Raw genomic sequence first — 12939 nt, 5'->3', positions numbered from 1 at the left:
AACTGAGGCCAAGGTAAAAGTTTTTTTTTAATATATATTTACATTAAGTCTTCCCCTTTTCTATCAGTAATACACAGTAGGTCTGGTAGGACTCAGCTTTAAAAATTTCATCACTAAGGAATGAAAGAATTTTTCTTTCTGAGCAACACACTGATCACACTTTTATATTTTTCATATGTGTCATTTCACAGATGTTTTCACTGTTGCTTGCACTAGGAGGGTTTTCCTTTAATGACAGTTCTAGTTCTTATAGATACCAGAGGGCCATTAAGCACAGGGTACACTAAAGAATAAAATACTTAGGAATGAACTTAACCAAAGAGGTGAAAGGCCACTGAACTATCTCCCATGAAACTTGATTCCAAAAACAACCTACCATATTTCATAGAAACTGCAATCTTTTCTACATGAATAATAACTTTCACTAGTGTGCTGTGGAGAAAAGTATTTTTGTTATCATATGCTGAATTTTGAAGTACCTCAAAATATAATATGCCCACAAACCTTACTGTAAATGCACTTTCCAAAGACACATGATCATCCTGGAATGAAACCTGGCAATAACGCATATCTTTCACAGATGTTGGTACTTGTACATCAGGAAGCAGACCCTGCAGTAAATGTTCTTTGTTAATCTCAGGAGTCCAGTTAACCTAAAAGAGAAATTATACACCTAAGAATAATACAAAGCTTAGTCTAATGTGCTCCTAATGCCACTTACTTTACTGAAGAATCAAAGTTAAATTATAAACAATCTTCCCCACCTCCAAAGAAAAAGAAAGTCCCTTTATGACCATAAAGATGGTGGCTCATATATTAGTAAGATTAAGAAGTTTCTTTCTCTTCTAAAGACACCACCAAAAAACTAGTACAAGTAATAAATTTAGTAAAGTGGCAGGATATACAATTAACACCCAGAAAACTGAAGCATTTCTATATGCTAAAAACAAAGTACAGAAAGAAAAATTAAAAGAAAAACCCATTTACAATTACACCAAAAAGAACAAAGCAAGTTTATGACTTATGAATAAACTCAACCAAAGAGGTGAAAGATCTGTACTCCAGAACCCATAAAATACTGATGAAAGAAACTAAAGATGACATCAACAGAAAGATATTCCATGCCCATGAACTGGAGGAATACTGTTAAAATGTCCATATTATCCAATGCAATCTACATATTCAATGCACTCCCTATCAAAATACCAAAAGCATTTTTCACAAAGGCAGAACAAATAATACTAAAATTTGTATGGTACCACAGGAGATCTGGAATAGGCAAAAAAAATCTTAGAAAAGAGCGACAAAACTGGAGGTATCACGGTAGCAGATTTTAAGACAAACTACAAAGCTGTAGTAATCAAAACAGTATGATACGGGACCCAAAAATAAACACATAAATCAATGGAACAGAATAGAGACCCAGAAATACCCATGATTATATAATCAATTAATCTAAGACAAAGGAGGAAAGAATATGCAAAGGGAAAAGTCAGCCTTTTCAATAAGTGGTGCTGGGAAAACTGGACAGCTACATATGTAAGAATAAAACCAGACGAGTTTCTAACACGATATACAAAAATAGACTCAAAAATGGTTAAAGACTCAAATGTGAAACCAGAAACCATAAAAATTCTAGAACACCAGCAGTAATTCTTCTGACATTGGCCACAGCAAAATTTTTCTACCTATGTCTCCTGAGATGAGAGAAACAAAAGCAAAAAATTAATATAAAAAGATACTAAAATAAAAAGATTTTGCCCAGTAAAGGAAACCATCAACAAACCTAAAAGACAACCTATTGAATAGAAGATACTTGTAAATCACATTATCTGATAAAGGGTTAGTATCCAAAATATAGAAAGAACTCATAGAACTGAATACCAAAAAGAATAAAAAAGAGTCTGATTAAAATATGTGCATAAGACCTAAATACCTATTTCTCCAAAGAAGACATACAAATGGCCAACAGACACATGAAAAGATACTCAACTCAGAAATCATCAGGGAAATGCAAATCAAAACCACAATGAGATACCACTCTACCTGTCAGAATGACTAAATAAAAAAATACAAGGAATAACAAGTGTTGCCAAGTATGTGAAGAAAAAGGAACCCTCGTGGACTGTTGGTGGGAATGTAAAGCGGTGCAGCCACTCTGGAAAACAGAATGAAGGTTCCTCGAAAAACTGAAATTAGAACTACCATATTATCCAGTAATTCCACTATTGGATATTTACCCAATGAAAACAAAACAGTAATTCGAAAAGATACATGCACCTTTATGTTTACTGCAACATTATTTACTATAGCCGAGATATAGAAGTAACCAAAGTGTACATCAATAGATAAATGGATAAGGAAAATGTGGTGTATATATACAATGGAATATTATGCAGCTATAAAACACATAAAATTGTGCCATATGAGACAACATGGATGGACCTGGAGGGTATTATACTAAGTGAAATAAGTTGAACTAATGCCATGTATTTCCACTCATAAGGAGAATCTAAAAAAACAAACTGTAACAACCAAGTAAATAAACAAACAAAAAGCAGAATCAGACCTACAAATACAAAGAACTGATGGTTGCTAGAGGGAAGGTGTCGGGGGAGGGGGCTCGGCAAAATGAGTGAAGGGGAGGGAGGTACAGGCTTCCAGTTAAGGAATGAATAAGTCATAGGAATAAAAGGTACAGCATAAGAAATATGGTCAATGATAGCGTAACAGCAATGTAACAGGACAGATGGTAGCTACAGTTGTGGCGAACAGATAAACTTGTCAAATCACTAGGTTGTATATCTGAAACTAACACTGTATGTCAACTATACTCAGATAAAAATATTAAAATTTCTTCTTTGTCTTCATTGTTAATATTACCATATCTTTCAGTAGAATAAAATTTTTTGTCATTTCTTTCACATTGTGCCATAAGATTACCACTGTGGTTATTATAGCTTAAAGTAAAATACACATCACATCAATCAATTCTGAGAGTAATATTCAAATTTTTGTTAAAAGAAACCTATTAACGTAGACTTTGAATGAGATCTAGGTTAACTCCTATTCACCAAGATGAGAAAACAAGTTATATCCACTTAACTACCATCCTGGCTACCTCTAGGTCTTAATCCATTCTTGGATGCTTTTAGCTCTACTTTCATTTTAAATGTCTTGCATTCCATATATTAATTTGCTACTTGATCTCTTTTTTAAGTTGAGTATCCTACTATATCCTTTTAAAACTTCCAATCCTTTCTATGGGAGAATTTTTAGTTCAACTTTCTCCTTTAGCCTTCCACAGTTGTGATTCTTAAATCACTGATGTTCTAATATTTTGACCTTAGTTATGCTGTTCTGACCTTCTCAGTCACCTTTTTAATACTTTATTACATACATAAATATATGTAAACATATATATGTATATACACATACTTTAAAAAAAATTTTTTTAATGGAAGCAGCAGGAGTTATACTTTTTAAAAAGGTTTTCTTCCCCCACTCTAGCCATGCTATCCCTTCAATGGATTCCCAGCTCAGGCTGACTTTCCTCAATACTGGAGAATTCTCCAAAGACCACAGAAATCACTTTAAAGATTATACATTTAATAAAACAGCACTTAATATCTTTTATCCCAATAAAGAGGTACATGTTTTAAAATCTTTGGAACCCAAGAGAGATTTACTAAATTTGAGGCAAAATGTGTTAAATGCTGGTCACATGCATACAGAATGGCAAAAAGAAGATTATATACAGGCAGAGACTCTCCAGTCAATGTTTCTTAATCTTGATAAGAAAGCACAATGTGGGAACCTAACTATGAGAAAGCAAGGAAGCAGTTCAGAAGCCAAATTCCTGGTACCACTTTTAAATCACTCAACTTCAAATATACTGATATAGATAAAAACAACTTGTCTCCCCTTCCAAGAAGTATCAGGATTGTTTCTCTGTCAATTCTCCAGTCCTTCATTATGGAGGGAACACAGAAACTGGCTGGGGCAAGGGATATTTCAAGTTAAGATTTAAAAATAAAAGCAGCTGAACCCCTGTTGAACAATTCTTTTAAAATGTCACATCCCACCCTGGATGGCTCAGTCAGTTAAGCATCTGACTCTTGATTTTGGCTCAGGTCATGATATCACAGTCCATGATGTCACACTTCCAGTGTGGAGCCTGCTTGAGATTCTCTTTCCCACTCCTTCTGCCCCTCTCACCACATGCCATACACAGGCTAAGTAAATAAATATCAGATTTGGAAATAAATATCAGTAACTGGAAACTCAAGATGGCTATAGGATAAAATAGTACAAAGAAATAATTACCTCCTATCCCACATAGTAACTCCGCAAATTTAGTTAAAGGAGACCTCTTAAATAAGGGTCTGGAAATGTTGGGTTTCCAGACAAAGAGGGAATGTTTTATCTCTAACTGCCTTAAAGAAAACTAGTTTTAAAAATTATTTTCTCACACAAGATTTGGAGTTCTTTTCTTTAGGGATGGCAAGGAAACAATTAGTTCTACTGTAATGTTTGGTTTGAAAATGCTTATTTGTTCCAATGGTACTTAAATATTAGAGAATAGTTTGAGAATAAAGCAAACTTTATGTCTTATGTACAATTTCATCCATGAAAGCAATAGATGAACTGAGAAAACTGTCCCCAGCTAAACCATTCCATGGAGAAATATACAAGTAACACAACTCAAAACTACCAGGCCACCTTGGGTGAATTATGTACATTGAGCCACACATGTCTACAATTAGTGGAGTTTCTGCAACTTCACAGTAACTCACAGGCTGCAACCCTTCTTGTGCTCACTTCTGAAAAGTAAACTGACAGTACTGTGGTGTTTATGGACTTTTTAATCATTCAATGTGTTATTGTTACTAACATTTTGGTACTACTTTATTAGCTTCCTTTTTATATTTAATATTTAAGGCTGTATTTTTTTTAATGTTTTTATTTAATGTTTATTTTGAGAGAGAGAGACAGCAGCACATGAGTAAGGGAAGAGGAGAGAGAGGAGGAGAAAGAGAATCTCAGGCAGGCTCTGTGCTGTTAGCGTGGAGCCTGACTTGGGGCTTGATCTCATGAACCATGACCTGAGCTGAAATCAAGAATCAGAGGCTTAGGGCACCTGGGTGGCTCAGTTGGTTAAGAGTCCAACTTTGGCTCAGGTCATGATCTCATTGTTTGTGGATTCGAGCCCCACATCAGGCTCTCTCCTGAGAGCCAGCTCAGAGCCTGGAGCCTGTCTTCAGATTCTGTGCCTCCCTCTCTCTCTGACCCTCCCCTGCCCATGCTCACTCGCTCTCTCTCTCTCTCAAAAATAAATAAAAACATTAAAAAAATTAAAAAAAAAAAAAGAATCAGAGGCTTAACCACGTGAGCCACCAAGGTACTCCTTCTACCTTTTCTTAATGGATGACTGATAAAATCTGAATAGTGTTCTTCTCATTCCCATTCCCCCCATAAGCCCTGTGATTTTTATTGTACCCTTTTAACTGGCACAGTGATCTTAAGAAATGCATGCATTTTGGGGTGCCTAGGTGGCTCAGTTGGCTGAGCATCCAACTTCAGCTCAGGTTATGATCTCGAGGTTCATGGGTTCAAGCCCTGCATCGGGCTCTGTGCTGACAGCTCAGAGCCTATAGCCTGTTTTGGATTCTGTGTCTCCCTCTCTCTCTGCTCCTCCCCAGCTAGTGCTCCGTTTCTATCAAAAATTTAAAAAATAAATTTAATTAAAAAAATGCATGTGATTCAAATATGGCAGAATTGACTGTACCCTGAAAGCAGTAAGCACACAGGCCCATTATTCTTATAATCAGTCTAAGAAGAGTGCTACAGCTATCTACTGTTGGTGACAACAATCTATTTTGATTTGGTTCTGTTAAATGAGATGTTAAGTTTCAACATTCAGATTCAACAGATTGAATTAGATTACAACAGATTGGTGAGGACCATATGAAGCTGCTGAGAATCTACAAAACTATTTTCTAAGATAATGCTTTTAGAGAGTGGTATTTCAATTTCAAATGGTCAAATCAGGGCCTTGTAGTTAAAAGAGTAACAATAATATTTCACTGTCTTTAACAGACCTTTTGTTTGGTGCTTTAGAGCACCTACAAATACTGTACATTGCTTCGGTATGGTGATCTTAACTGTGACTGCAGAAATACAGGTGGTCAGAAGTATACAACTAAAGAAAATTCCAATCTTTGGCATTTTGTTAAGTGTCCAAATCATTTTTCTAAGTATGTGTTTGTCACATATGAATCATTCACATTTCAATCTAGTGCACAAAAAGTCCTTATTTAGTCTGTAATTAAAAAAAAATTTTTTTGTAATTATTTATTTTACTTATTTTTTATATAGTTTATTACCAAGTTGGTTTCCATATAACACCCAGTGCTCTTCCCCACGAGTGCCCCTCTCTATGACCACCACCCCCCTTCCAATTCCCCCCTCCCTCTTCAGCTCTCAGTTTGTGCTCAGCATTCAAAAGTCTCTCATGATCTGCCTCACTCCCTCTCCCCAACTCTTTTCACCTTCTTTCCCCTTCCCATGGTCTCCTACTAGGTTTCTCCTGTTAGACCTATGAGTGACAACATATGGTATCTGTCCTCCATCTGACTTATTTCGCTTAGCATGACTCCCTCTAGGTACATCCATTTTGCTACAAATGGCCAGATTTCATTTTCTCTGATTGCCATGTAGTATTCCATTGTATATATATCTTCCTGATCCATTCATCAGTTGATGCACATTTAGGCTCTTTCCATGATTTGGCTATTGTTGACAGTGCTGCTATGAACATTGGGCTACATGTGCTCCTATGCCTCAGCACTTCTGTATCCCTTGGGTAGATCCCCAGCAGTGCTATTGCTGGGTCATAGGGGAGTTCTACTGATAGTTTTTTGGGGAACCTCCACACTGTTTTCCAAAGTGGCTTTATTAGTTTACATTCCCACCAACAGTGTAGGAGGGTGCCCGTAGAGAGAGCGAGCGAGTGAGCAAATGAGTGTGCAAACAACTGTACACACACATGGAACAGGGCAGAGAGAAGGAGAGACAGATAATCCCAAGCAGGCTCCACACTGTCAGTGCAGACCTGACACAGGGCTCAAACCCACAAACCATGAGGTCAGAAATCAAGAGTCATAAACTTAACTGACTGAGCCACCCAGGTGTTCCTAGTCTGAAATTTTAAATAATAGTACTATTTTTCTCTGATAAGCTTCTTCTTAGAAGCCACCTTATAAAAATTCTTATTCAGAGTTTTCCAATCATAAAATGAATAGAATTCTTGCAAATAACTATTTGGAGATACTTACTTTAATTTTATCTGCTAAAGCTGATGTTATGTGGATTTCTCTTTCTCCTTCATCATACATTTGAAAAATAAGATTATGCATAACATCGCCTGCTATCCAGTTAACCTCATCCTGATGTTTGATCTGGATTGCCTTTTGTCCTTCCACACTGAATATCTGTAATCTCGCAACATGGCTACTAGGAAGCAACTTAATAGTCTTCTCCACTGGTGCCACATCTTTGCAACTCTAGGAAAAGAGAACAGAAAAATACACTGAATGACATGTGCGCTTTTTGAAAACCTATTTTTGGGTTTCAATGGTGAGTCCTATATTGCTTAAAAATTTATGTCCAATATTATGGAAGATCATCTTATACACTGTTAATATTCACAGGTTTTGCCATTAAGAGCAACTATATCATTAATAATTCCTATTTTATATGATCAAGTTATAAATAATGACTGGCCACATTCTTAAAGCGAAAAACTAGCATATTTGGACTTAAAAAGTTTGTGTCCCCCTTATTTGTAAACACATGACAGATTTGGTGGCTAGTATCTATTAATAAGAACAAAAATATATGAAATTAAGAACTTCCCATAACATCAGAAAATAGCTGCCATAAAATACACTATTTATACTACAGCAATACATTGAATACACTGAAACTAAGTGAGTGAATTAGATTGTTTATAGCTAAATGAGGACTCTAGATGCTATGAAGACTGAGCTGGCACATTTATATTATGAGCACATCAAATTTTCACATATTAGTATGGATAAGCTGGATTACACTAAACTGATTTTAAAGGCATAAAAAATTAAAACATTATATTCATTATTTCATAATCTAGGTCATAGTGCATTCCACAGGATATGTAAAATTCAAAGTAAGCCTAAGCCTAAAATACTTTTACAATCTTATTCAGCCCATTTCTCCTTCCTCATCCAGTTGCAGTCATTCCTATCAAAGACCATATACATCAATGATGACATATATAAAATTCCCACCTTACAGAATATAAGGCAAATAAATATATCCTCTATTATAAGCATATTGCATTTACCTGATTAAAACTCAAGAGTCACTGCCTTTCGATAACATTTTTTTAACTGCGTATCTAACTGATCTAGATTTTTGATCTTCTGCTTGCTGCTCTTCTATAGTATTTATATTAACTCCTAATGTTTGCTTCCAAACCCAGATTCATCCCAAACTCCAACTCTTTTCTTCCTGATTTTTTGCAAGATAGTATGCTCAAAGGTTGCTGCCCACATTACTGAATTAAAAAAAAACCTGCATAACAGATATTTGAAGGTTATCAGTATAATCAATTTGTAAAAAAGAGGAATGAAGTCAAGAACCAATTTATTCTAGTGAAAACAACAGCCTTTGGTGGCTCAAAATATGTTAACTGATGTATAATTAGTAGAAAAGCATCAATCAACTGGTTAATCATCATCTACCATATCAATAATGGAGAAATCACATTGTATAATGAAGAAATCTGTTGTCATATTTTGCAACCTTAGGAGTTCAATTGCTTGCCCTCCTCCAGGCTGGTTTCACCTTTAGCCATGGTGTATATCCAGTAACAAGTATACTACTGGTATGTTACTTTAGAACACTATTTGAAAATACTAACCATGTATTTATTTTTTAAATTATACATATAAATTATTTGTATGTCCTTCAGTGGTGGTTTACCAAACTTTCTAAGAAGCAGTGTTAACTCTAAGAAACAAAAAAATTAAACTGACACATAAATGCCACGTTTTAATAGAAAAAATTAATTTTAGGATTATGTAATCAGTAGCCATAGATATTATAAATGGTTAAACAAGAAAATTACTAATACAAAATGTTACTCACTATACCATTTCATGTTGGCTTTTCTTCATTTTAGCTAAAAGAACCACAAATACTTCATTTTTAAGTGTCAAATGTTACTTAAGGTATTATAAAGCTGTTAAAAGTATTTGTATGAAAACAACATAATATCAACAAATAACAATTAACAACTTACAGGTATTTCAATTTTTGCTTTCAGAGTCTGGTCTTTTTTAATATTCTGCACTTGAATTGCAGATCCTGTTAAAATACTGGTTCCAGAACTGCTGCAGTCCACAACATAGACTGGAAGGTTTGGAGCACCTAAAAACTATTGAAAACATACAAAATAATTTTAAGACCCCAGTCAAATGTACCAAAGTATTCAAGACCTATTATTTCAATTTTCAAATAATTTCAAATACAGCTACTATTTCTGGCTATAAATTGGAAAAAGTGAAATAGAATTCACCAATACTCTATATAATTTCTGAATGAAAAGAGTAATTTTCTATAATTCTAACTAAAATTTATGTCTTCCAAAACACCAACTTCCTCAGCCACTATTCTTCTTCTTTTTGGGTTTTCCCTTTCTTTTTGTGCTTTTTTATTTATTTCATTTGTTCATTTGTCTACCCATCCCTATCCTTGAAAGATGTTTCTATCATTCTATCCATAAATTAAATACTTCATCTAAACTGAGGGGAATGAACCAAGAAAGGATGGGTCCATTTATAGACAAAACAAAAAATGTTTTATCTATAAAATTCTTTATGAAACTTGATATAGGTGACACCTTTATTGGCTTGCAGATGCTGAGAGTACAGGCAATGATACTCCCACAAATTTCTCCATGGAATAATCATTAAAGACCTAAATACAATTTAACTCTCACTATAAAGTATGTAAGACAGACAGTCAAGTCCACTGACTACCACAGGACTCAAAATAAAATCTACATATTCTTCTTATCCTATAGTAACTTACCTTACAATGAACAATCAATTTTGGTTGTGTTGTTATATTGTCTGATTCATCTAGAACTTCTACCTGAAATGGAAAAGCTGTTCCATTTTCTATAACTAAAATTTCAGAATCAGGTTTCACTTTCAATCGATGAGGGGGACCTACCAGAAAATTACATAATGAAATACAGATTCAAGTTTCTAAGAATGAAATACTGATACAACAATAACAACAAAAACTTGTAACATTTCATGTTTTAAGATCTTAAAAATAATGCCAAGAAATAAAAAAAACAATATCCATGTTTAACCATTTCTAGCTCCAAAATGCAAAGATTCTATAAATGACCAGAGTTGCTCAATTACATGTTTGAGGTCTAGACTTAGTTTTATGCAACAAGCTCTAAAATAACAACTAATGCTAGAAATTACCTAAAGGTGTAAAACCTTAAAGAGATCCTGGAAAAAAATATTCTGGAAGAAGAATTTTTTTAAAAATACTTTTACTCACTTTAACTTTAAACAATGATTGATTTCTCAAAAACATGTTAAAAAAACACGTATTTAAGGTTAACAGTATTCAAAGGATTAGTTTATATAATGATATAACCAGATAATTTACTTGTTTGATTGCCACTACTTTGGTGTTACAAGGAAGCTATAAGTTTCCTCTTAGATCAAAACAGGTTCACAATTTTGCAGCAAGATGACTTGATGTGCTCCATAAACTGATATTTTTAAATACAATTCATGCTAAATGCTGGTTAAAAAATTCAGGATGAACTTATGAAAAACAGTTACACAAATGTTAGCAACATTAATTATTATTTACTTTCTACTATACGCCAAGCAGTGTGTGTTAAGTTTTAAGCACTATTCTCATAATCTTCACAAGAATCTTAATGAAGAAGACAATATATTATCCTTGTTTTGTAAATGAGAAAACTGGCATCCAGAGAGATTAAGTACCCAGGTCTCATGACTAGTAAGCAGTAGGCTCAGGTTTAAATTCTAAGTAATTTGAAACTTCTTGACCATTATCATTACACCATGCTACTTCATACTTGACAATTTTCATTGTCAAATTCAAGAACAATGCCATACTATCTGGTTACTAAGAATTTCACTATCCAAATCTATACTTTTTAGCTAACCTTTAAATAAAAGCATTGAAAAAAAATAAAATAAAATAAAAGCATTGTTTATTCACATGTAACAATTTTTTAAAGGTGGGTGTGTGTGTGCACGCACACGCCCGCATGTAATCTCTCTATTTAACATGGAGCTCAAACTCACGACCCTGAGATCAAGAGCCATATGCTCTTCCAAATGAGGCAGCTAGGTGCCCTAATTTTATTCTTATACATATATCAATGTGCAAATTTTAATGTCTTTATCAATTTATGCTTGAGGGAAGCATCAAAGTATTTGTAAAATGATGTAGCTAACGTGTTTCTTTTCATTTAAAAATGGTACAAAGTGAGACACCTAGGTGGCTCAGTCAGTTAACACCCAACTTCAGCTCAAGTCATGGTCTCACAGTTCCTGAGTTTGAGCCCCGCACTGGGCTGTGTACTAACAAACAGCTCAGAGCCAGGAGCCTGCTTCAGATTCTATATCTCCTTCTCTTTCTCTCCCTCCCTTGCTCATGCTCTTCCTCTGTCTCTCAAAAAGAAATGTTTAAAACATTTTTTTAAATGTACAAAGGGTCATATGTGAACAAAGGTATGATAATACTATTACTAATAACTGAGCTAAAACCACATACCAATCACTGTTGTAGGTATTTTACAAGCATATGCAGCTCTCACTCTGCACGATACTGTGTTAATGAGAACTCATGCATATTGGAACTTTGTCCTCCAATCAGGTACCACAAAAGCTTGCCAAGTGAGGGTTGCCTATATTAAGTCATTTAATCCTCATAACAACCCTGAGAAAGTAAGTATCTTATTTTACACATGAAGTATAAGACAAGTTTACCGAGCTGATAAATGTCACAGGTTAGAGTCAAACCCAGTAGTGCTAATACCAGAATGTACTCTTAAACCTATGACAGGCTGCCTCTCAAATTAGCCAGCATTTTCTACCCTGTGTTACTTTAATGTAACTTATCAAGTTGATAAATCATTATCAAAAAAACAACACAAATTCATGAGAAACTTTTCTTTTTAAAAAATAAAACCTTTACAGTTTAATCAAAAAAGATAAAGACGGGTCTGGCTCTAAAATAAGCCTAATTAGTATATTTCTAAGAGTGGTTCCCTAATACATTTTCAATATTCACTTGCTCCCAATTATTTTAGAACTTCAATAGTGTCTTCCTAAAGCTTTTCCTGTTTTTTCAGTTAGTCATTTCTATCAGTGCTATGTTTGACATTCAAATGAATTTTTAAGACTTCTACCATAACCAAAAATCACCTCATCTTATTTTATAAGATTATCAGACTATATTTTATAATAGGAATATTATTTTCAAGGTAATTATTAGAAATACTTCTTAAAATATTACCTGGTAGTAATCTAATTTTTAAAATCTGTGTGTCTTCTTTTAAACCCGGCAGAATAACCTTCAAATTAAAATTCTGTTGAAAAAAATTATTTCAATTAAATACAAGTCCTATACATATAGCTCAGTAGTTTATTATCTCAATTCTGATTTTTGCTTTTCATTTCCATAACATTAGAGAAATCTATTCAACAAGTTTACAATAAAATTATCATTTATGTTTGTAAGAGATACAGGTGAAAAGAATTAACTTCTATTGCTGCCTTGATACCGGCTTCTACTAATTAAAAAGGAATAACCTCTCAATAATTAGAA

The 12939-nt window shown here is 34.1% G+C and overlaps 1 protein-coding gene across 1 annotated transcript in view; it reads right to left on the bottom strand.

Moving 5' to 3' along the window:
• The window catches only part of SMCHD1 (structural maintenance of chromosomes flexible hinge domain containing 1), a 150052-nt gene that overhangs the window by 71808 nt on the left and 65305 nt on the right, over positions 1–12939 (bottom strand). Inside the window, exons 22-26 of the mRNA XM_029922155.1 lie at positions 12628–12700; positions 10138–10277; positions 9347–9481; positions 7338–7565; positions 505–653 (exon numbers count right to left, since the gene is read on the bottom strand). Coding sequence (XP_029778015.1) covers positions 505–653; positions 7338–7565; positions 9347–9481; positions 10138–10277; positions 12628–12700 — 725 coding nt within the window. The remainder of the gene's footprint in view (positions 1–504; positions 654–7337; positions 7566–9346; positions 9482–10137; positions 10278–12627; positions 12701–12939) is intronic.

The sequence above is a fragment of the Suricata suricatta genome, chromosome 14, assembly GCF_006229205.1.
Source record: "Suricata suricatta isolate VVHF042 chromosome 14, meerkat_22Aug2017_6uvM2_HiC, whole genome shotgun sequence".
In the NCBI taxonomy this organism is placed as follows: domain Eukaryota; kingdom Metazoa; phylum Chordata; class Mammalia; order Carnivora; family Herpestidae; genus Suricata; species Suricata suricatta.
This window is presented reverse-complemented; position numbering and strand designations above follow the sequence as displayed.